Genomic DNA, 26,079 nt, shown 5'->3' on the forward strand with positions numbered 1-26,079 from the left:
TTACGTAACCGCAGATAGCCTGTCCATCATCGATTAAAGCCCGCCCTGGCAATTTGATTGGCTCGGCCTTCTGGGAGCCGAGCATAATTACTCCACAATGGATCGAGTCCAGACCGAACTTCCCGTCCAAAAAATGTTGTGGGCGGGGTTCGGGCTGGCACCCAGGCTAGAGAAATATAGCATTTCATACCACTTTTATGCTGATGACACTCAGATGTATCTGCCTAAAGTCTGGAGATGTTAAATCACTCTTTGAATTCATTATATTTAGCCCTAGTAGCTGTGCAAATAATATAGCAACAAATCTAGGTCCTCTGTCATCCAATCTGAATGCATCTTTGAGTTAAAGTTTGACAGACAAATTAATTCAATTGTGAAGAATAGTTTCTTTTAATTGTGAAATATTGCTATACTCAAATCTGTCTTATCTTTCACTATCAATACTACAATGCTTTGTACCTGGGTGTAAGTCATCGCTGTCACGTCTTCCGGGAGTTCAAAATGCTGCAGCAAAGTGCTGACAAACACAAGAAGATGGATTTCAAATATTGAAGATTCATCATATAGATGTCATAGAGGTAAGGAAGATGGCTCATTAACCACTAAAAATGGTCGATCAAATGCAATGTTTACCAGATGCTACGATCTTTCACAGACATCTCTGCGACGTACGTGTGCTATCTGGGAAGAGGGATCATATATATCCCCTATTCTGCCTCTTTGCTACATACTTCTAAAGCTCTGCATGGACTGGAACCAAAACATATTTCTGAGCTTATAAATTTTAGTTGTTCACAGAGATCCCAAAATCAGCTGCTCCTTGAAATTCCTCGGTCACGGTTAAAAAAGATTGCGGTTTCTCAGTTGCTGCTCCAAAGTGGTGGAAGGGTTTACCTCTTATCGTCTACCTCTGTAAACATGTTTAAAACTTGTCTTAAGATGTTGTTTGATGAGGCCTTTGCTACTTTGTAAAAACCATTAGGTTTAGATTAAAAGTTTATTATTACTATATTATCTTTCTCTTGTTTAAATGGTATTATCTCTTTTCCCCTATCTTATTGTGTTTTATTTTGTATTAATTCTATCCTTGTATTTTGTGTTTTATCTACTCCCTTTGAAATTGTACAGCACTTTTGTACACTTTGAGCCTACATTCAGTATGAGTAAAATACTTAAGCACTGTTAAAATAAGATACTTAAGACATTTGCTGAAGTTGTATTGGAATTAGTGGCATGTTATAACAACTGAAACTCTTTACAAAAGGGTAGATTCGTTATCACTGGGGGAGTTTGGTTGTATTGTTCCCTTTTACTCATTTGCTAGAAAGTAATACCTTCAAAACTTCACACTCCAGTCCAGTGGGTGGCGGTAAAACACGCTTGTTTGCCAACCACCATTAAACCTCAGAGGAAGAAGATTAGTTTTCAGCATGATCTCTGGTGTTGTGTTGTATTGACTTTATATAAACTGTTAGAAATGTACTTTTAGTAGAAAGATACATTTTTGAATCAGGTCAATAAATACCGGTAATATTCCCATCCTCATAGACGTGACTAAAGTTTGAAGCGAGCAGGAATATCTGGAGGAGTATCAACTGAACTGAGATCTGCTGCTGTGAAGATGGTGTTTGTTAAAGAGGAGAGTGAGGAGGACATGAGTGAACCAGAACCCTGGAGAATAAAACACGAGGAACAAGGAGGTTGGTGTCTATTCTTCATTCATATTTAATAACTGTTGTGCTACGTTTAAGCTAGCTAATCTTTAGAGCTGTTTTACTGAAGTCTTGTTATTGCAACCCTGCCCAATGCTGTTCTCCAGACAATGTGTAATATAAAGCATATGAAAACAAATAGTGAATGTATCCATGTTGGCTGTGCTGTACATTATTAGGAAAAAAGTGTTACAATACAAACATTACATTCTAAATCTAAAAACAACTGATTACTGCCTTGTAAAGCAGAAAATAAAATGACTAAATTATAATAACAAAAACAAAAGCACAACATTTTAACTTTAATAATTACATTCATGGGCTATACCTACAATAGTGATTTTTACTGCTTTCAATAATATTACTTGCGTCACATGTAGAATTTTAAAACTACAGAGTGTATTCACATGGTTGCCAGGTTGAGAAAAAAAGTAAACACAGCAGATATTTTCATATTGCAGAAGTGTCAAGCTCTGATTGGGGGATTATATCTCTTGACCTCAAGATACCCAGTTTTGTTCCTCTGTGGACCAGATTAAACATTGTTCTAGTCTATATATTAGGACTGCACACTAATAGTCTTGTAAACATTAGTCGACTAGAAGAGGCTTAGTCGACCAAAATTATATTAGTTGGTTTGTTGCAGAAAAAACAACCACCACCTTTTTTGTCCATGAGGGACAGTTCATTAAAGGCAGTTCTGGTAATTACAGTACAGTGCTCATTGTAAATGAGTACACCCCCATTTGAAAAGGAACATTTTAAACAATATCTCAATGAACACAAAAACAAATTCCAAAATGTTGACAAGACTAAGTTTAATATAACATCTGTTTAACTTATAACATGAAAGTAAGGTTAATAATAAAACTGTATAATTTAATAAAAAATGTGTAATCTAAGTAAGTTATACTCAAATTAGGGTGATGCAAAAATGAGTATACCCCACAACAAAAACTACTACATCTAGTACTACATCTAGTATGGCCCCCATGAGCAGATAATTCAGTAATATTAGGAGTTAATTAAAGTTCATACTCTACACTTTCAAATGACACCTATTGTGTTGATCAAGGCTGTAGTTTTGAAAAATGTTATTACATTTTTTTGTAGATAGGTGGCACCTGCAGTTTAGAGGGACTAGTCAGCACTCATTAAGAGTTGCTCAAAATGGTTGGATGCATTAAAAAGCTTTAAAATGATTTAAAGCTATTTCATTCCTGGGGATTGGTCACTTGTCTGTTGCCTGGCTACCAGTTTCTCTGTAACTGGCTAAGTTCTCTATTTGCAGAGCGATGTAAACAAATTAATAATAAAATTAAAAGAATAATCTGATCATCCTCCATAATGCGGTCGTTATTTACATCTCATATCATCAGTAATCCATTGCTTTAACAAGACAACGACTGACGCTTTTGTATCACATTTCAAAGAATGGCCGTAATCAGGCCGTTTTTGCCTCTTGGCTTCTATCTTCAAGTTTCCTACGCCCTGTGAGGCCTTGTGTCAAAAGTGGGAGTGTCTTCCGGTTCAAAGTAAACAAGCTGGACATGACACTCATTTATTCAACAGTTGACAGTCATTCAAGATTTAGCAATCCAAACTTGCAAACTTTTGGCCTTTACTTAACCCTTTAAGACCTGAAGGCTTTTTTAGAGTTTTTTTTTTTTTTCTTTTCTCTGAGCGACACACAAAACTAAGAACTCATAACTCCAAAACTGTAGCAAGGAGAGTCAAAAGGTATCATTTGATAGAATACTTCTTAAATTTTCAGAAAATATAAATTACATTACATTTGGACATTTTCATGCTGAGAAACAGCTGATAAAAGACAAAAAATATATATGATTTTTTAAAATAATTTTTCTTTTTTTTATTATTTGACATGGAATAACTCAGGAACGCAATAAGATCAGATAAAAAATTATTTTTTGGTGATGCTCTCCTACATGTAAGCTGCATCTGGTTCATATTTCGTGGTGATAGCATAAAATATAGTTGAATAAATTGTTATTAATTTTTAAATAGATGTTACATCATTCCCTGAGTAATATCTTGTGATCAACGCAATATATTATGTTGCAGTATATTATTCCAACATCAATATTTTAAAAATGTTTTACAATAAAAAATGTTAAAGTAACAGTATGGAAGTAAAATAATGCCAAATGTTTTTGAAATAAAAAGCTTGTTGAATTGCACTATTTGAAAAAAATATGCATTACATTAGCTGTACTTGCATTTAGATGCACTGTATTTTTAAGGCTTGCATTTTTATGGGCTGAAATTCAACATGGTCGTATATTTAGGCTGTGAATATTTCAATTAAAAATATTTCACACACATTTTCATTATTAAAAATTCAATAATTCATATTCACCTTTTAGATTTCACTTCCAAAATATTCATTCTGTTTAAAAATACAACCTATAAAATTCGACTAGCAATTCTCAGTCCATTTTATTTCGCTTTACAAATTCGCTTCCACAAATTCAGTGGCTCAAATTCGGCAGAAAATTCAACATTTCACATCCGGGAACTGCAGGAAGAGCAGTAGAGTGCCGATGCATCATCTCTATCTGCTGTTAGTCTTCTTCACCAGCAGGTGCCGCTAGCGGCTGTTTAGGAAGACCAAAGCAACGCTAGTAAGTCATCATTCATTCATAAAAACGGATTTACAGAATTAGAGCAAGCGGTAAGTGAATGTGTGATGATTATCAGGGCCAGTATAAATGCAGAAAAGCTGATAAAGACACAAAAGCTGCATTTATGTTTAATTCAGTGTATTTACGCTTACTTTCCCAGTGTAGCTACAGCTTTCTCTCCAGTGAACAAGATAACGTTATTGCCCGATGCTGGTGTATAGATCAAACGTTAAATCTGAGATAGACATATATTTCTCTCTGTTGTTTAGTTTCCTTAACTTTATATCGCAGCGCTGTGTTGTAATACTAGGGCTTCCCTCCATAGGCGCCGATTTATGTTTCTGCCGGTGGGTGCCCAGTGCCCTCCCCCCCCATTACATTCATATTATATTACAGATAAATCCGCACTTACTTTTCGTGTTCCCTAATAGTGTAGTGGTAGAAATGTTGTTAATACAGTCAGAGGTCCAGCCGTGCTCTAATTATCAGTGGTTCGAATCTACCCTCATATCGTTTTTTTTTTCTCTCATAAAGTTCAAAGAAGTTAATTAATGTTTGTATATCAAGAGCAGGGACATGTCTGTGTGCATTTTGTTAATGATTTCCCTGGAAAGAAGAGTCAAGCGATAGATTGACGCGTATGTCAGAAGACTAACTTACACGAGCGAGCCACGCATGATTTCAAAAACAACACGTTTCAGCGCTAGTTCGCTTCTTATTTAACTCAAATCAACGTCAACTTGATGTTTTATTTGCATTATATCTGTGCAGCAATATGACAATTTCGACCCAAAAAGCACATTCTTTTCACGAGCGTTGTCGCGAGTCATGCTCTCGCTGATATCTGATGCAAGGAGTGTTTGAGCGCGCTCATGTATCTGATCGAGAGAAGAGCCATTTGTGCTCGCGCATCACTTGGATGCGCTCTCGACGTTTGCCATTAAAATATTCCCATATAAACGGTCTTATTAAACTATAAAAAAGGGTTTGGATAGTGTCTGAAAGCTCCAATTGATTTTCTATTGGTTAAAATCAATGGAGAATATCTCGTATATTTCCGTGGGTGCTCGACCATTTCCGTGGGTGCTCCAGCCCCCGAGCACCCACGGGATCGGCGCCTATGCTTCCCTCATCCGTCATAGCTGCCATCAGGACATATAAACTCTTAACACAGCTTAATGGACTCGTACAGTGATATAAAAGACAAAACTCGCACCTCATTTGTGATGTAGGTTAGACTATATAGGCTCCAAGAAAGCAGATACTGGCATTAAGTTGATTTGACGCTGAACGTTTGATTATGATATTCGCAAATTTAGGGACTGTCTCTAAAGTTACAACATTCTGTATTCACGTTTCTACCTTCAATAGCATTTAAAGAGAATGACTTAGTCACAAAACCAACTGTAAATTGTTCATCTAGGTGTCAGGTATAATGCAAACCTTTTAGATTTTTGATGTTTATTAAAATAAAAGGTAACACTTTATATTAAATAGTTGATATGAACGAACAATGAACTGCACTTCTACAGCACTTACTAATCTTTGTTAATGTTAATTCCAGCATTTACTGATACATTATTAAAATCAAGAGTTGTATTTGTCAACTTTAGTTAATGCACAGTGAAGTAACATGAACAATGAACTGCTGTATTTTTATTAACGTTAACAAAGATTAACAAATACAACAACAAATGTGTTGCTCATGGATAGTTCACATTAGTTAATACATTATGAACCTTACTGTAAAGTGTTTCCAAATAAACTGTCAAGTAATATGTAAAGATTGCTATGTATTTCACTACTGTATTGGATCATACAAAAAAATGCCATAATTTAAAGCTCAATAGCATTTGATGAGAATGATTTACAATCACCAAAACTACCTGTGAAGTGTTCATCTATAGGTGCCAGGTCGAAGAGTGATGCACCCTTCTCTCTCTCTCTCTCAAACACACACACACACACACACACACACACACACACACACACACACACACACACACACACACACACACATATTCAAACACACTCAACTCAAAGTACATGCACATATACTTTTTCTTTTTTTTACACATTCATCACACAATTAGTTCTACTTAGTTAATTTTATTTCTAAATTTTATTTAAAATTTGTATAAGCAGGATAATCTATGATCAGGTAAAATAAAAAATGAACAAAGTAAAAAAAATTGTGTGATGAACGTGTAAAAAAAAAAAAAAAAAAAAAAAAGAAATAGTATATATGCATGTACTTTGAGTGAGGTGTGTTTGAATATGTATATGTGCATGTGTGTCTACAAGAGTTTGGTAGAAGGTAGAAACGTGAATACAGAATGTCGTAACTTTAGAGACGGTCCCTAAATTTGCGAATATCATAATCAAACGTTCAGCGTCAAATCAACTTTATGCCAGTATCTGCTTTCTTGGAGCCTATATAGTCTAACCTACATCACAAATGAGGTGCGAGTTTGGTCTTTTATATCACTGTACGAGTCCATTAAGCTGTGTTAAGAGTTTATATGTCCTGATGGCAGCTATGACGGATGAGGGAAGCCCTAGTATTACAACACAGCGCTGCGATACAAAGTTAAGGAAACTAAACAACAGAGAGAAATATATGTCTATCTCAGATTTAACGCTTGATCTATACACCAGCATCGGGCAATAACGTTATCTTGTTCACTGTAGAGAAAGCTGTAGCTACACAGGGAAAGTAAGTGTAAAGACACTGAATTAAACATAAATGCAGCTTTTGTGTCTTTATCAGCTTTTCTGCATTTATACTGGCCCTGATAATCATCACACATTCACTTACCGCTTGCTCTAATTCTGTAAATCCGTTTTTATGAATGAATGACTTACTAGCGTTGCTTTGGTCTTCCTAAACAGCCGCTAGCGGCACCTGCTGGTGAAGAAGACTAACAGCAGATAGAGATGATGCATCGGCACTCTACTGCTCTTCCTGCAGTTCCCGGATGTGAAATGTTGAATTTTCTGCCGAATTTGAGCCACTGAATTTGTGGAAGCGAATTTGTAAAGTGAAATAAAATGGACTGAAAATTGCTAGTCGAATTTTATAGGTTGTATTTTTAAACAGAATAAATATCTTGGAAGTGAAATTTTAAATCTGAATATGAATTATTTAATTTTTAATAATGAAAATGTGTGTGAAATATTTTTAATTGAAATATTCACAGCTTAAATATACGACTGTGTTGAATTTCATCCCATAAAAATGCAAGCCTTAAAAATGCAAGCCTTAAAAATACAGTGCATCTAAATGCAAGTACAGCTAATGTAATGCATATTTTTTTTCAGTTGGAGCAATTCAACAAGCTTTTTATTTCAAAAACATTTGGCATTAATTTACTTCCATATAACAGTAATTCAATTCAATTCAATTCACATTTATTTGTATAGCGCTTTTCACAATACATATAGTTTCAAAGCAGCTTTACAGAGAATGCATGTCAACATTACAGTTTAAAGAAGAATGCAGTTAGTAATTTATTAATGTCAGGAGTGCACATCAGTCAAGCTGAATCTAACTGATATTTATATTGACATAAAAAGAGAACACATACCTATTCAGTTGCACCTGCTTCCATTTATTTACGATCACAAGAATGCACAAAACAACTCTATTAAGGCTTTTAAGTCCAAAGGCTTACACATTTAGAAATATATTTATAACATACCCTATGTTTACGTCACTTTTCTGAGCATTTCTATTAATTTTCCAATTTTTACAATGATTGCAATCTGAGGACATTTGAGCGATCTCTCGAACTGTTATCCTTTCAGCCAGAGCAACAGAGGGAGCTCATATTGTGAACCATTACACCCCTAATATATAAATATAAGAAGTCAAAGAAGTTGCTGTTTGGATTTTAATGGGCAAATATTTAAGAGTCTATGGATGGATCAGTGATTAGCATTAGCAGTGTTTCTAGCATGTTGACATTGCCAAACTAATGGACTAGCATGGTAATAGCATTTTTAGTCATTTTTGCACATTTGTTTAAACAGGGATTCTTTTGATGTTGTCTATATGTGAAACTTTTCAAAAACGCAAAAGAAAAATGTTTGTTTTTGTTACATTGTTGTCATGTAAACGTATCCTAATTAGTACCCAAGCCCTGAAAGGTGAAGGCCCTATTGTTTTTCTAAAGATTATTAGGGCCCAAGCCCTGAAAGGGCGAAGGCCATAGCAACACTCAACAGAAGGTCGGCAATTTAGGGTTGTTTGGAAAATGCATGCTCTGGAATTTGGTATACTCCTCCTAGGGAATTCATCCAAACAGTCAACATGAAATCAAGACATTGAGGATGTTAAATTGTGAGCAAATTTTTCATATCTCGAACGGTATGGCCATGGTGTTGAAACAAATTTATGGCAAGAAAAGGGAAACGGGCAGTGTTATAGCTTCTGAATACATTGACTGATTTGGATGAAACTTCAGCTGTATGTTCGTTGTAGGAGGCCAGTCACATGGATGTGATTGTGAGTCAAAGTCATAGTGCTACCAACTGGCCGCAGGAAGTGTCACTTTCAAAATGCTTTGAAATCGCCCTCTTATTTTGCTTCAGTCTTAAAAGCGTCAGAATAATGTCAAGACACAGCAGATGCACACCTGTAAAAGGATTCTTGATATCTTGAATACGGTTGTCATGGCAACACATAAAATTTTAATATTCTTTATGGGGGATTCTAAAGCACTTAGCATGCTTAAAATTGCATGAAATTTGACACACACATCAGAGTTTCTAGCCAGAAGACATGGACAAAGCCTTAGAAATGGCTGTGGAGGGGGGGACTGTATAGCACTAACTGTTGTCTAAAGTTGGGGGTTTAGGCCCCAATATACTTCAAATTAAATCGAAGAATTCAACTGATGCGTCGTCATTCTGAACAAAATCAGGCCAAAAAGAAGTTAATTTTGTGTTTGTTTTGGGAGTTCGAAACGACTTGCCAAAGTGAACTCCAGCTGCAAAACACCTTCGTACTACCTTTGGTCAGTGACGATAACGTAACGCGATAACGCCAAGACTCTGCCTTCTTTCGCATGGAACTCTTCTGACTCATTTCGTCTGTTGCGTTCGTTTAGATAAGATTTCTGTGGGTGAAAACATGAACACACTGTGGCTGGATAGCCACTTTATAGTACAAATTGAAGTTGTGCTTCTGATGAAATGAGGCAATGACACTGTTTTTTACTGTAAAGCTTTTAAGAAATCTATTGAATAAAATCCTATGTAAATAAACGTGACGGGACTGGAGTGCTAATTTGCAGAGCTCATGTTAACATACTAATGTTGTTATGGTCAGATGCTTTTCTTATGCTTTCTATAAAAAGCATAAGCTGTTTTTGTTACTGAGAAGAAAGTGTACAGCCCATATTTACATATTCATCTAAATGCTGCTCTCAGCAGTGTGGGCGGTGTCAGATGCTCGATTACAGTATATCGCTGCTCACGTAATTCGAACTTTGTTTTACCCATAAATGAAAAACGAAAAAGAACTTTGTTTGAAGTATATCAGGGCCTTTAGTTTTACCTACAGTCACCAAACTCGGTACATATATTGTTCTCACAACTTTCAATTTAGTCATTAGTTCTGACCAACAGGAAGTCAGCTATTTTGGTTTGAATGCAGATTTTATTTATTTATTTATTTTTTTTAAACCAAGTTCTCACATTTTTACTGCTCCAAAGGCTGTCATACAATTGACACCAAACTTTTCAACATGAAGTCAAGACATTAAGGATGCTACATTGTGGACAGATATTGGATATAGGGCTGTAGCGATACACTAATCTCACGATACGATACGATACTCACGATATTCAGCTCACGATATGATATATATCATTCGATACAATTCGATATAAATCGATACACTTACATCATTTTCTGAAAGATTGGGGACAGAGTGATTTTGGTGACATCTTGTGAGTGTTCCATTTACTTGGATTGAATTAACTGAACTAAAAACTAAAAACAATATATGTGCAAGTGCTGGACAAAATGAATCAAAGATGTGTTGAGAAAATTATTTCCATTTATTGAAACAGTGCAAACTGTAGCTTACAAGCATTTGAAAAGTAAATAAAGTGCAGTATTGCAATTAACAATGGAGTTTTCAAAAGTGCAGCAAGTGGCCTGTTCTGAACAGTTTCTTTGACAGCTTTTTAGCTTGACACTGAACATATGATGTAGCCAGTCTAGCCACCAGGTAAGTAAACATAGTACCATGGCTTCTGTACCATCCACTAATACAAGTCACTATTAAGAACAACATTTAACTTAAAACGTACCCGTCTTAGCCGAGCAGTTTAAGGCCTTTAGGCCTACAAGTATGTGAGGTAGCCAGTCTAGCCACAGAAAAGAAAAATAAACCATGGCAGCCAATAATTCAAGTCCACAGGAGCAACATTTAAGCCAACTTAAAATTGTACCCATCTTAGCAGAGTATCTTAAGGACTTAAGTGAACACTAGTAAACAGAAAATCTCCTCTCCACATAACTGCAGACCAAGTGATCTACATTGTCTTCAGATTTTTGTTCAGGAATAGAATCTGATCAACATGCTCTGGGCGAAGTGCACTTCTCCGAGCAGTGATGATGTCTCTGGCGGTGGAAAAGACCCTTTCTGATGAAACGCTAGTGCCAGGGATACAGAGGTACCTTTTAGCAAGTTGTGACAAGAGTGGATACTGATACTGGTGCTCCTTCCACCAGACCAGTGGATCTTCTTTCACTTCCAGGAGATCTGCCTCCTTGTAGCGGGTCATCTGCTCCTTGGCCTCATTCTCTTGGGTATTTGTCTTGGGTCGTGCTGCACCACCACCGTATCGTTCTCCAAGAAGGGCAGCCAGTGGACAAGACGGCCTTGGATTCCTGGGTGGAAGACGCTGACCTTTAAATAAATAAACAATAAAAACAAAAACGCATTACTTATAGTACATTCCATAATGCCTACACAGAGGTTCAGACAACACAGTGCACTTCACTGGAAAACAATGGGTGATACTGACCATGATTGCTTTCTTCTTCCATGAATTGCTCTCCTTCATCTACAGCTTCTTCTTCTTCTTTAGATGCCATCCCCTCATCATCAGCACAAGCATTTGCTGTCCACTCTTCATCCACACTCCAAAGTGACTAAATTAAATAAGTCAACATGAAATTAAATTCATGAGCTTTTATTGTATAAACCTTTTAATTATATATTTAATATATGCCTTTAAACCTGTTAACATTATAGTATTTATGCTTTATAAACTATTTAATATTTATCCATTTTAAACTGTTAACGTTGTAGGATTTGTCTTTTAAACTTTGAACAATGCATTATTTAGGCCTATGCTTACTCTCGCCAGCAGATGACGGATACGGATTTAAAGTTGAATGCAAGGCCAAAGGTAAAACCTAGCAGTACCATCTGCCTTACCTCTGATGGCTGCATGCTCAGTCTTGCAGCCTCTACAATCAGTCCATCATAAACTTCCTCTCTTTAATTTTCAGTCACGAAGGGAAGACTTTTGAATCTTGGATCCATCGCTGAACATGCATGGAGAGTTGCCTTGAGGTCAATGTACCTCTTCTGAAGATCCCCAGCCATGGCAGCCTTCATCTCTTTTATGACTGCAGATTCACCTTCGATCGGTTTCAGTCCGCTGATCAGTGTGTCCTCGAGGGGTGCGACGACTGACAGTGTGGGGGTCTTCTCCTTGGACATGTACTGTGTAGCCTCCTTCATGGGCTTCAGCGCGCTGACTACTTCTTCAGCTGTTGTCATGTCTGACTCAGTCAGTGTGCACAGATCCTTCTCTGTCTTCCTGACTTCACTGGAGAGCAGGGCTGCGCAGATGGCCGGTTGTTGCTCTAGGAATCTTTCTAACATGTCATGTGCACTATTCCACCTGTAGTTAAATAAAAGAAAAATATACTTTATTTATAGACCTATAGCGCACTTCACAGCATGGATGCACAGAATGCTGCTTTACATAAATGGCAAAACAAATTAGTAATAAAAAACAAAATATACTATTGAAAAGTATCCACACACTAACCTGGTAACCACATCCGTCATCAGCTTGTGCTCTGGTAGTCGTAGAAGCCTCTGTTTCTCTTTCAGCATGTGGTTGGCTGTGGTGCTCCGTCTGAAGAAATTCACAATGTGTCTCACCCTTCCCAGCAGGCGTGCGACTGCTGAGATTTTGAGGGCGCGTTGTGCAGCTAGATTTAGTGTGTGAGCATAGCATTTGACATGAAGTGTGAATGCTGCCTTCTCAGCTGCGATTGTCATATTTGACGCATTGTCAGTGACGATTACTGGATCTTTTTCTGTGATTCCCCACTCAGGTGGTGACGTTTTAGGTGGGCTCGTAGGTTGGTGGTATTTCCAGAGTATTTCACGTTCGTGTCACACAGCTTGCAAACCGCGATGCTTTTGTCTAAATCGTCGCTTTCTTTCTTCTTTTTAAATCCAAAGTGCTCCCACACATCTGCTTTTAAGCATGAAGGTGCTGGATTTATATTCGCCGCCATTTTCTTGAATCTCCTCGCTCTGACTGCGTAAACAGGAAGACGTAGACGTCGGCGTCTGTGTAAAGTTAGTAGTACAGGTAACTTGATCTACAGCGACACTAGCGGCTGGCTGACCAAATCGCTCTTCCTGCAACGTGAACGGGGGTAAACACGGGGGATTTGAATGGGACTTATGTATCGATACTCGCGGCTTAAAAATCGATACTTTCTTAGGGAAAAAAATATCGATTTATATCGCAGAATCGATAAAATTGCTCAGCCTTAATTGGATATCTCAAATGGTTTGGCTGTGGCGAGGCAATGTATTTATGATGAATTGTTCATTGTAGGAGGCCGATCACATGGATGTGTCTGTTAGTCAAAGTCATAGCACCACCAACTGGCAACAGGGAGTGTCACCTTAAAATGCTTTGAAATCACCCTCTTATTTTTACCCAATTCACTTAAAACTTCACCAGAATAATGTCAAGACATGGCAGATGTCGACCTGTGAAAGGATTCTTGATATCATATATACTGTTGCCATGGCAACACGTCAAACTTTTATAATATTTTTTTGAAAAATCAGGCTTAGAGTTTTTAACTACTCCTCATAGTGGATTCATGCAATCTGCACCAAACCCAGTCAACATGAAAAAAACACTGAAGATACTAAATTGTGAACAATTGTAGAATATCTTGAGCAGTGTTGTCATGGCAAGGGATTATATTAGTGACAAAAAAGGAAACAGGAAGAGTCTCATATGTAAAATCGTTGTTTAATTTAAATTAAATTAAGATTGTATGTTGCCCGCCATGCACAGGTTTCCTTAACCCACTGGGGTGGCGGTGGTTCCGGAGCTTGGTCCCGTCATCGCTGCTTGCAGCTATATTTTCCTTTTATTTCCATTTGTCCCAATTGATTTTCATAATTTTAATGTTTTCATTTTAGGCCTGGTGAAAGTGAAAGAGGAAAGAGAAGATCTGAATGAAGTGGAGGAGAAATATCAGCTTCAGAAAGCTCATGATTTCACCGTTGGAGAAAAACCATTAAGTTCTTCCAAAACTGAAAACAGTTGCTCACAAAGCAGCATTCAAATAACAGAAGTCAAAAAGCTATTCACCTGTTCTCAGTGTGAAAATACTTTCACACGTAAAGGAAGCCTTTTGAATCACATGTTAATTCATACTGGAAAAAGGCCTTTCACCTGCTCTCAGTGTGGAAACACTTTCACACGTAAGGACAGCCTTAAGAATCACATGTTAATTCATACTGGAAAAAAGCCTTTCACCTGTTCTCAGTGTGGAAAAACTTTTTCACGTAAAGGAGTCCTTAGGAATCACATGAGAATGCACACTGGAATAAAGCCTTTCACCTGCTCTCAGTGTGGAAACACTTTCAGACGTAAAGAAAACCTTAAGAAGCACATGTTAATTCATACTGGAAAAAAGCCTTTCACCTGCTCTCAGTGTGGAAACACCTTCACACGTAAAGAAAGCCTTATGAATCACATGTTAATTCATACTGGAAAAAAGCCTTTCGCCTGCTTTCAGTGTGGAAACTCTTTTGCACGTAAAGGAATCCTAAAGAATCACATGAAAATTCACACTGGATTAAAGCCTTTTACCTGCTCTCATTGTGGAAAGTGTTTTACACAGAAAAGACAACTTAATGAGCATGTGCTAATTCACACTTCAGAAAAGCCTTTCAGCTGCCCTCAGTGTGAAAAGACTTTCACACGTAAAGGATACCTTGAGAATCACATGTTAACTCATGCTGGAATAAAGCCTTTCAGCTGCTCTCAGTGTGGAAAGAGTTTTACACAGAAAAGACAACTTAATGATCATTTGCTAATTCACACTTCAGAAAAGTCTTTTGCCTGCTCTCAGTGTGGAAACACTTTCACATGTAAAGGAAGCCTTAAGAGTCACATGTTAATTCACACCGGAATAAAACCCTTTGTCTGCTCCCAATGTGGCAAGGGTTTTACACAGAAAGGACACCTTAAGGATCATTTGGTAATTCACGCTTCAGAAAAGCCTTTTACCTGCCCTCAGTGTGGAAACTCTTTCACACGGAAAGGAAGCCTGAAGAATCACATGTTAATTCATGCTGGAGTAAAGCCTTATTCCTGTTCTCACTGTGGAAAGAGTTTTAGATGTAAAGGACACCTTAAGGATCATTTGGTAAAACACACTTCAGAAAAGCCTTTCACCTGCCCTCAGTGTGGAAACACTTTCACACGTAAAGAAAGCCTTGAGAATCACATGTTAATTCATGCTGGGAAAAAGCCTTTCAGCTGCTCTCATTGTGGAAAGAGTTTCACCTGTATACAAGGATTTAATAGTCACATGAGAATTCACACTGAAGAGATGCGTTACACGTGTCATCTGTGTGAGAAGAGATTTAAATGGAACACGAGTCTCAGAGCTCATCTTCGCCATTCTCACCCTGCAGTAATGCAGTTTAAAGGAGCAGTAAGCGATTTCGGAGGAACACTGTTGAAAGTGGATCAGACCGAGCAGCACAACACACTTGTAGCCAATCAGCAGTAGGGGGCATGTCCACTCATGATGGGGGAGGACAGAGAAGGTGTGATCCATTTGACCATAAGTGGACTGCAAAGTGGACTTTGCAGGGTATTTTGCCATCTTAAGTGTGATTCCAGTCGGTAGGGAGCGAACATGTTCAGTTCGAAGGGCACTTACGAATGCGTTTTAAGTATTCATAAATTTTGTTATTATACAAACTAAAGTATTTATGAATTGTTATGGTGAAAAGTTACATTTGCATATTCTCTTGTATGAATAGGCATGATAAAATAAAAGTGTTGAGAAGCAGCTCTCAGTTTTTATTTTACTTTACCTCAGGTTTGTTTACTATGCAGCTGCTTGTGGAAAAGAAAGCACATGAGATGAGACCATAGACTAAAAAAAAAATGGGCAATGCACCTTCACTCTCTTCCATTGTAGTAAGTGAAGCCGCTAGTGTTCCAATATGGCGCTGACATCTTGAGTCTTGAGTCTGCGCAGAAGTTAACTTGGAGCCAGAGTCTGCGCAATAGTGAGCACGAAGTGGAGCCACAAAATCACACTCCTGCATAATATATTTCACTGCAGAACAAATCATTGGGTCGGTGTGAAATAAAGCGTTATGGAAATGTAGAAATTAAAGTTAAAGCTCCAATCTCCTCCCAAAGATCCAGAAAAAAGTCTATTGGTGCTTTGGTGACTAAATTGCTCAGAGAAGCTGTCAATCTCAGCTGTCAATCATGACGTCAAAACCCACGTTTTTATAGCATCAAATATCGAACTAAAACCAAATTTATTTAAAGAATGAACACTTTAGATAACATCAGCATGATAAAAAAAACAGCTTAAATTGACAGAAACCATCTTTGGGAATTGAGATGGTGTAAAACCATGTAATTTGATTGTTTCGTTTGTCTCGCATCCCATTACATTATGCAGAGGTTGCATTATTTCTGCTCCACATGTGAGTAATATTGGTTTCACAAATCCAAGATATGTTTTTGTTGTAATGTTAGCTCTTGTGTCAATATCCCCTGCTTTTACAGAAATGGCTTAAAGGTACCCTAGAATTTAATATTGAATTTATCTCAGCATAGTTAAATAACAAGAGTTCAGTACATGGAAATGACATACAGTGAGTCTCAAACTCCATTGTTTCCTCCTTCTTATGTAAATCTCATTTGTTTAAAAGACCTCCGAAGAACAGGCGAATCTCAACATAACACTGACTGTTACGTAACAGTTAATATGTACGCCCCCAATATTTGCATATGCCAGCTCATGTTCAAGCCATTACACAAGGGCAGCCAGTTTTAACGTCTGGATCTGTGCACAGCTGAATCATCAGACTAGGTAAGCAAGCAAGAACAATAGCGAAAAATGGCAGATGGAGCAATAATAACTGACATGATCCATGATAACATGATATTTTTAGTGATATTTGTAAATTGTCTCTCTAAATGTTTCGTTAGCATGTTGCTAATGTACTGTTAAATGTGGTTAAAGTTACCATCGTTTCTTACTGTATTCATGGAGACGAGCTGTCGTTATTTTCATTATTAAACACTTGCAGTCTGTAAAATTCATAAACACAACTTCATTCTTTATAAATCTCTCCAACAGTGTGTAATGTTAGCTTTAGCCACGTAGCAAAACCTCAAACTCATTCAGAATCAAATGTAATCATCCAAATAAACACGTTCAACAACTGCGTCAGATTGGTTAAGTAACATTACCCACAGTCTACTTTAAGTACTTTTGTTAATATTTTTACCTCTGTGATTATATGGTATCTTTCCTTGATCGTCTGAAATATATGTTAGCAAAATGTTACGTTAGCATAGCATATGTTTTTAATGATACTGAGAGCAAAACGTCTTGAATGCTTTTATTTTATGTTTCGCTGTAGGCTATATTTTTATTTATAGTTTGAGTGTATTTTATTTTTATTTGGAGTTTTGTTCATGTTCTGTGTGCTTTTCAAAATAAATGAATTGAATTCATTTCGAGTCTGCATTCATCGTTCACAGCTGTTGGAATAGCCTTTAAATTAGTTTGGGCAAATGAGGACATAAATTAGGTTAAACTACTGCATGTCCGCCCATAGAAAAATAAATAAATATAAGAATTACCAACTGATGACCAACACACAACTATTGATACACAACGTTGCCACGACGTCGCAGTTACTAACTGGCAACGTCACAAAGTTACGTTGTGGCGACGTATAGGCACCTTTCACTTTTCCGGTTGCCACAACTACATACATTTTCTTTTCTGAATGTTTGATTTGGACGATGGTGAAGGAAAAGCTTGTTCCTGCTTCAAGCTTTTAAAAATCAACGTGTGTTGTGTTATAATCAGTAAATATTAAAAGCAGCTTTAGATAAATCTCTCCTGCTTTACCCGTAACATTTTTAGCATGTTTCTTCTTGATGTGTTCAGCTTCATTAGTTTTGTTGGCTGAATTAATAGATGATTTCGATCCACAGCTCTTATTCTGATTCATACTTGTTTCTGATATTTATGAAGATTTTCTTTAGTTTCCGTTCATTGTGTTTCTCGCATGCAGGTGGTTAAACCAGATTTTGCTTTTGTCATAATGTAGGTTTCAGCAAACACGAACAGCAAACACAACTGTGGTCGGTTTAATCAGTTTCGGATGTTGCTATTACTGTGATACATTTTGTTTTACTCAGATTATATTTCCTGGTTACCTTGTTTGAGAAGATTTTAAACATTTTTTTTTAAAGAAAGCGAGAGCAGCTTGTCTCTAGCAGCTTGTCTCTCCGACATAAATACTTGTTCATTTCAATAAGAATGATTATAATGATCTCTGTTAGAATATGATTGCATTAAAATAACTACAAAACAAGCTTTATTTTCTCTCTTTCTGTTTGTTTTTAGGCTTCACTGTGAAAAGTCACTCTGGTCCTCTTCTAGTATCAGGATCAAGTCGTTCCATATTTGCGTCTGTGGGAGAGGACGTCACTCTGAGCTGCTCTGTCGACTCTCACATCACACCTGAACACATTGAAGAGGTTTCATGGAAGAAAACAGATGATATTCTGGTTCTGCTGTATCAAAACAACAAGACTTTATCAGATTCATCAGATGAGCGATACAGAGACAGAGTTGAGTTCTTCACTTATGAAATCCCCAAAGGAAACTTCTCTCTCAGACTGAAGAGTGTCAGAACTAAGGATAAAGGAGTTTACATGTGTCAAGTGTTTGCTGGAGGACTTTCAGCCAATGCAACTGTAGTACTGGAGCAACTGGGTGAGTAACTGATAAGTGGTTGTGAAAAATACAGTCATTGGGGCTTATATTTGCACTAATAAACTATATTCACTATTTGACAATGCACCTGATAACTCTTATGTTCAGTAACTATTGTCTGTGCTTCACAGGTTTCTCTGTTTCACACATAATGGTGTTGATTCTCTGTATTTCTGGATCTGCACTTCTGCTCTGCTGTCTGATCTACTGCAGATCACCTGATAACGGTATGTGTTTGTCATCAGGAATAATTAATGGTATATTATTTCATAATTAATGGTATACTTCATCACAGTAATAACATTTATTTTTCTGTGATGCATCGTGCAAAGCTGAATCTTCAGCATCATTACTCCTGTCTTCAGTGTCACATGATCCTTCAGAAATCATTTTAATATGCTGATTTATCATCAATGTTGGAAACAGTTGTGCTGCTTAATATTTTTTATAACCTGTTATGATACTTTTTTCAGGATTCTTTGACGGATAAAACATTTTCATTCACAGCATTTTTAACAATATTGATAAATATGATTTCTGAAGGATCATGTGACACTGAAGACTGGAGTAATGATGCCAAAAATTAAATTAATTCCCTAAAATTACATCTCCCATGCACCTCAACATATCTGTGTATCAGCCGGGTTTTCAAAACTGACTGCCCTGAAAACCAAGTATCGAAATCGTCTCAAGGTGGAGGATGTTGTCAGGCTTGCGCTGTTCAACATTTAACTGTGAACTGCGCTTCTTTGTAAAAATATAATTGGGGATATATGATAGGGGAGGCTTGGTGGGGCTTTAGTTCCAAAGACTTGAGAACCTCTGTGCTAATGCATACATAATGTCTGCAGTGCTTTTACTAATTATTTTGTCATTTCTCTGCATACAAAGTCGTTCATCTTCAGATGTTTCTAGTCTTCTGTCCAAACATTCTGATGTTTCTTGCTTTTGTCCTCTGGGGTGTTTCTGAAGGTAAGTGTTTCACTTCTGATTGTTTATCAGTGCACTTTAAGTCATTTTAAATATTTGCAGTAATTAACATTAATATCTGGCTTTGTTTCAGGATCTCTGAATGAGACAGTCTTCTGTTGTGTTCATTATCTTCTGAGACCTCTCATGTTGCTTTATGCAGCTCCATATGCTCATGATTTTACAGGTGTGATTCGTTTATGGACAGACAGGCTTAACTATTTTATTCCATTAAATGATATGTTTGTGATTTGTGTTGTGTTGTATATGATATTGTGACTACAATCATTTCATCTTTTCTGTTTGACAGGCAGCATTGGATTATGGATTCAGCGTTACACTCACAGAACACAATATACTGTTTTCTCAGCTGTTTTTTTTGCAGGTAAACAAATACAAATGTCACTCAGCAGTCATGATCATAAACACATAAAAATGCACATTAAAAGCTTTATTTTAGTTTGAAAGAACTAATGTTTTGTAATGTGCATGAGCAGCATCTGTTCAATGACAGTGAAGGTTTTTTTGTAATTCATTTGAAGTGTATTTATGTTTTGAGGCTTGGTAATTATTACTTTTTATCTTTTTATTTCTTCCAGTCATTTTTAAATATGTTTTGGACAAAGGTCTGAATTATACAGGACTAGACGGTTACATGGTAACAGTCCTGTTCGTAATTGTGCTCCTGTTATACCTCTACTATATTTTTTCCTGTAAGTATGTGTTACATTTTTTTGATAGTTGTTCATGAGTCTCTTGATTGTCCTGAACAGTTAAACTGCCCAATTTTTCCTGGAAAATCATTCAGGTCCTGCATATTCTTTGGTTTTCAGCATCTTTTGCATATTTAAACTCTTTCCAGCAATGACTGTATGATTTTGAGATTTACTGTTTCAAACTGAAGAGAAACTTCAAAAGATGCAAACATTCACTGATGCTTAAAAAGGGTTAGTGAAAATAATGTCATTAATTACTCATCCTCATGTCGTTTCACACCCGGAAGCCCTTTGTTCATCTTCTGAACACAAATTAAGATATTTTTGTTAAAATCCGATGGCTCAGTGAGGCCTGCATTGCCAGAAATATAATTAACTCTTTCAGATGCCCAGAAAGCTACTAAAGACATATTTAAAACAGTTCATGTGACTACAGTGGTTCAACCTTGTATCAAACTGCCAAAGTCACGTGATTTCAGTAAACGAGGCTTCGTTGTGTCATTAGTGTTTCGAAACAGCTCGAAATTTCAATGGTTCACCACTGGGGGGTGTGGCAGTTTGATATGCGCTCCGAACCACTGATTCAACACAAAAGATTCGCAAAGCTTCGAAGCTTCATGAAGCAGTGTTTTGAAATCGCCCATCACTAGATATTGTTGAATAAAATCGTCATTTTATTTTTTTGGTGCACAAAAAGTATTCTCGTCACTTCATAACATTAAGGTTGAACCACTGTAGTCACATGAACTGTTTTAAATATGTCTTTTCTGGGCATCTGAATGTGTTAATTAACTTGCTGTCAATGGAGGCCTCACTGAGCCATCAGATTTCATCAAAAATATCCTAATTTGTATTTCAAATATGAACGAAGGGCTTACAGGGGTGGAACAACATGAGTAATTTTCATTTTTGGGTGAGCTAACCCTTTAAAACCTATTGCATATATTGTTTTGCACACATATTTTCCTTTCAAATGTATACTTTGAATTTGAGTGCTATGTGTATTTTGTTATAAGATTTACACAGAGTTAAAGGCATACTGAAACTATTCTCTGATGATTAATGATCTAATCAAAACTGTTTTTTTTTTTTAAACAGTATGTGCTAAATTTGTTGGGATATTATGTGAAAAGGGATTTGAAATGTTCAGTGCTGTGGCAGGTATAAGCTGTAATATTCTGCCTTCATTTCAATTTATCCTCCTGTACTACACCTTTGGAACGACTAGAGGAGGTAAGGTCAACATGAGAAACATTTGTGTTTATTTACGTGTAATGCAAGAACTGTAATCATGCATTAACTTTAATCATGACTTTTTGTCATGTTTATATACTGACACAAGTTGTGCTTTTGGAAAAAATGTTGAAAATGTGTTTAATTTTTTTTATGTATTTTCTTCTGTATATAGATGTCTTTGTCTCTCATTAGTTAATCACTTTAACTTGATTAACACATCTAAACATGACAATCTGTAAATGTGTCTGTCAGTAAAGCTCAGTATCTGTATTAATATTAATAATTCCTCTTCTGCTTTTTAGTGTTTTTCATTGTGGCAGTTTTACCATTGTTTCTCACCATAACAAACTACAGTTTTGACTATACATGCGGAACACAAATGGGCTGTAAGTGTTTGAAGAAATATCTTATTCCTGATATAATCATTTGAATAAATCATTACATCATAATGTGATCAATATCACAAATGCTTATGCCTCTGTCCATATTAGTCAGCATACATTTTAACAGTAAAGTTAAAATATGTCCAGTTTTTCAGTGATTTCACACTAAATATTCTGTTTGTTTGTAAGATGTTTCATGTTTGATTTTTTTATTTATTTATTTTACCTTGATTTTAAATTGTCTGTTTTATTCAGTCATTTCTTAAATTAAAATATGAACTATTTCTATAAATACTTAAATGTTTTTTAGGTTCGCCTTTGGTCGCGAGATCTGTGTGGGTTGTTTTCATGTTTTTGGCCAATTCTGTAATGGTCTATTTATACACCGTATGGACGATTTCAAAATCACTGCAATCAGCATGTCGAATCATGATTCGGATCGCGTGTCAAACCGCCCTAACTGCTGAAATCACGTGACTTTGGCGCTCCGAACTGCTGATTCGACAAGCTGATTCATTATGCTCCGATGCTTCATGAAGCAGTGTTTTGAAATCGGTCATCACTAAATAAGTCGTTATTTTGTTTTTTTGGTGCACCAAAAATATTCTTGTCACTTTATAATATTAATATTGAACCACTGTGCTCACATGAACTGATTTAAATATGTTTTTAGTACCTTTACGGATCTTGAGAGAGGAAATGTCATTGTTCCCTATGAAGGCCTCATGGAGCCATCGGATTTCAACTAAAATAACTTAATTTGTGTTCCGAAGATTAACGAAGGTCTTACGGGTGTGGAACGGCATGAGGGTAAGTAATAAATGACAAAATTTTCATTTTTGGGTGAACTAACCCTTTAAGAGATCTTTTAAAAGCATGACCAAATACAGCATGTGACCAATCATCTGTCTCTCCTTAAAGGTGCCCTAGAACCCTTTTTCACAAGATATATAAGTCTAAGGTGTCCCCTGAATGTGTCTGTGAATTTTCAGCTCAAAATACCCCATAGATTTTTTTATTATGAAATTTTTTAACTTGCCATTTTGGGGCATAATTATAAATGCGCTGATTCAGCGCGCTTCCCCTTTAAATGCTCACGCTCCCCGCCCCCGAGCTCGCGACTCTATAATACATTGCATAAACAAAGTTTACACAGCTAATAAAACCCTCAAAATGGATCTTTACAAAATGTTCGTCATGCATACTGCATGCATGCATCAGATCATGTGAGTATAGTATTTATTTGGATGTTTACATTTGATTCTGAATGAGTTTGATAGCGGCTAATGGGGCTAAAGCTAACATTACACACTGTTGGAGAGATTTATAAAGAATGAAGTTGTGTTTATGAATTTTACAGACTGCAAGTGTTTAAAAAATGAAAATAACGACGGCTCTCTTGTCTCCGTGAATACAGTAACAAAAAACAATGGTAACTTTAACCACATTTAACAGTACATTAGCAACATGCTAATGAAACATTTATGAAGACAATTTACAAATATCACTAAAAATATCATGTTATCATGGATCATGTCAGTTATTATCGCTCCATCTGCCATTTTTCGCTATTGTTCTTGCTTGCTTACCTAGTCTGATGATTCAGCTGTGCTGCTCCAGACGTTCTGCCCTTGTCTAATGCATTGAACATGGGCTGGCATATGCAAATATTGGGGGCGTACATATTAATGATCCCGACTGTTGCGTAACAGTCGGTGTTATGTTGAGATTCGCCTGTTCTTCAGAGGTCTTTTGCACAAATCGAATTTACATAAGAAGGAGGAAACAATGGTGTTTGAGACTCACTGTATGTCATTTCCATGTACTGAACTCTAATTATTTAACTATGCCAAGATAAATTCAACTTTCAATTCTAGGGCACCTTTAAGACACAAAATCAATGTCTGTGTTACTTTTGTTGAATCTGATCAGCATCTAAATAACCCTGTAAAACTCTTCTCTTCCCCTTTCTCTGAACACACAGGGATCAAAATATGTCTGCAGTCACGTCAGGTTTGTATCTTATTTAAGCTACATCCATAGGCTTAAATTTCATCTAATGGTTGGGGGGACAATAAACATAAAATTTCAAGAGAAATTTCTGTAAGGGAAATAATAAAGCCAAAATGACTTATCTCTGTCATTTTATCTGGCCAGCAACACAAAGCGATAGTTTCCTAAATATGAGTTAGGTTCATAGGTTCACCACACAGTCATATAAATATTCAATTATCTTGCTTCCTCCGCATAGTACTTTAGGTTTAAAATCAAACAGGTAATTAATACTAATTGCCAGAACCAATTTACCGGTATTTTTGAAAAGGTCCTGTTCACACATGATCTCATACTGGAAATTTACCAATGAGGACTGTATGTGTAAAAGGGGCTAATGTCTTATTCTAAACCCAGAATGCAGCATGTTCTGATGAAACTTCAGCCAGTGGATCAGACTAGAAGCAGAACACAGTGGAGTTACATGAAAAGTATCATCTACTGAATCAAGATCAAGAGGCTTGTACGAGTGTGGCAAAGGAAAATCAGCTGGATTTAGTGGAATCACAAACATAATAAACAAAGAGAGAAAAAGACTCAAAAACTAAATGTTTTGCTCCACTGAGATCAAACTCTCATAAACCCTAGCTAAACTGGGAGTACAGTGTCACTTCCATGCTGCATCTGGGTGTTGACACTATGGCGAGCGGCATCAGCATGACAATGTCTGAGGCTTTATTTACACTGCACACGTCTGTGGCGCATTACGGCTGTGACGTTGCTACCGGAGATGATTTGCGGCTGCTCTAGTCAATGCTTGGGTTTACACCAGCCGTGCTGTGGTGCGTTTTAGAAGCATCCCAGCAGAGGCCTGCAGCGCCGTTTCGCTAAAAAAAGATAGACGCCTCGCCTATTTTTGAAAGACGCCGCGTCCAAGACCATAATCACCTTGTGTAAACTCCCGCTCATATTTCACATCACTAGGAGGCCAGAAACTGACGACAACAGATTCGAAGTTGAAAAGTTTGAAATTTCTTTGTTCTTGTTGTCCATAACTGAACTTTTAAGTGCATTAACTTCATCTGTAGGCTACAGCAAAATAAAGTATCGCATAGCAATAAACACAAACCGGACAAAATATAACCATTTATCCATTAAAAACTCGAAAAATCAAGGAAAAAACATCAGACAGGCAAATCTCGCCGCCTCGCGAATCCAGCTGCTTTGCTTCTGAAATGCTTCTACTGTGAGTTGACACCACGCCGAGGACGGAACAAGACCTTGCCAGAGCCGAAATGCGCCGCAGACACGTGCAGTGTAAACGAGGCTTGAGGCTCGTTTTACTTCATGCCAATATTCATTGGCAGATGACAGTCTATGATGACACAAGTGGAGCACCTGTGAGTATAAGAGGGTGCCTGCAATACACGTCATTAGCTTTTTGGTCTTCAGGAGCTGTTAACCAACCGGCAAGTGCTTTAGAAAGTGCATTCCTCCCTGTCCTTGTTTTATGACACCTGAGGGCACCCACAATCATTGCATTGTGTGCTTTGGAGCACGTCTAGCACTCAAATGTGCTAAATTATTTTGCTGTGACAAGTTTACAGTGAGGAAGGTCCACTCATGCCTTGCCCTTCTTTTCTTGAGAAATGAAGCACTGGTGTCCTCACCCCACGACTGAAGTCCTGCTGCTGCTGCTGAGGCACAGTGAAGACTTAAAGGATTAGTTCACTTTCAAATTAAAATTTCCTGATAATTTACTCACCCCCATGTCATCCAAGATGTCCATGTCCATGTTGAAAAGAAATTAAGGTTTTTTGATAAAAAACATTTCAGGATTTTTCTCCATATAGTGGACTTCAGTGGCCTCCAAATGGTTGAAGGTCAAAATTACAGTTTCAGTGCAGCTTCAAAGGGCTTTAAATGATACCAAACGAGAAATAAGTGTCTTATCTAGAGAAACGATTGGTCATTTCCTAAAACAAATTAAACAATTATATATGTTTTAACCATAAATGCTCATCTTGAACTAGCTCTCTTCTTCTTCTTCTCTATTAGAATTTCAGCAGTGTACATGCT

General features: G+C 36.9%; 2 protein-coding genes across 6 annotated transcripts in view; both read left to right on the top strand.

Annotated features, from left to right (window-relative positions):
* The window catches only part of LOC125279803 (gastrula zinc finger protein XlCGF57.1-like), a 72,825-nt gene extending 47,066 nt beyond the window's left edge, over nt 1–25,759 (top strand). For 2 of the 3 annotated variants that reach the window (XM_048209845.1, XM_048209853.1), the window contains 2 exons: nt 23,993–24,021; nt 24,418–25,758. In XM_048209845.1, coding sequence (XP_048065802.1) covers nt 23,993–24,021; nt 24,418–24,462 — 74 coding nt within the window. In that variant the 3' untranslated portion in view covers nt 24,463–25,758. Of the gene's footprint in view, nt 1–23,992; nt 24,022–24,417 lie in introns of all 3 variants that reach the window. The other variant, XM_048209891.1, reaches the window with a different exon arrangement.
* Nucleotides 1,240–22,485, top strand: LOC125279773 (gastrula zinc finger protein XlCGF26.1-like). Of its 3 annotated transcripts, XM_048209794.1 has the most exons (10): nt 1,240–1,700; nt 18,333–18,704; nt 18,836–18,931; nt 19,596–19,676; nt 19,768–19,860; nt 19,984–20,058; nt 20,273–20,386; nt 21,488–21,622; nt 21,928–22,011; nt 22,319–22,485. In XM_048209794.1, exons 1-10 carry the CDS (start codon nt 1,622–1,624, stop codon nt 22,483–22,485), a joined length of 1,296 nt encoding a protein of 431 aa, XP_048065751.1. In that variant the 5' UTR covers nt 1,240–1,621. The 3 variants fall into 3 exon arrangements, 2 of the variants coding, with proteins under 2 accessions (XP_048065751.1, XP_048065743.1); XR_007187452.1 differs by lacking the exons at nt 21,928–22,011; nt 22,319–22,485 and having other exon boundaries at nt 1,246–1,700; nt 20,273–20,620; nt 21,488–21,614; XM_048209786.1 differs by lacking the exons at nt 18,333–18,704; nt 18,836–18,931; nt 19,596–19,676; ... (4 more) ...; nt 21,928–22,011; nt 22,319–22,485 and adding an exon at nt 13,846–15,734 and having other exon boundaries at nt 1,324–1,700.
* Nucleotides 25,760–26,079: the final 320 nt, after the last annotated feature.

This window comes from Megalobrama amblycephala, linkage group LG1, assembly GCF_018812025.1.
Source record: "Megalobrama amblycephala isolate DHTTF-2021 linkage group LG1, ASM1881202v1, whole genome shotgun sequence".
In the NCBI taxonomy this organism is placed as follows: Eukaryota; Metazoa; Chordata; class Actinopteri; order Cypriniformes; family Xenocyprididae; genus Megalobrama; species Megalobrama amblycephala.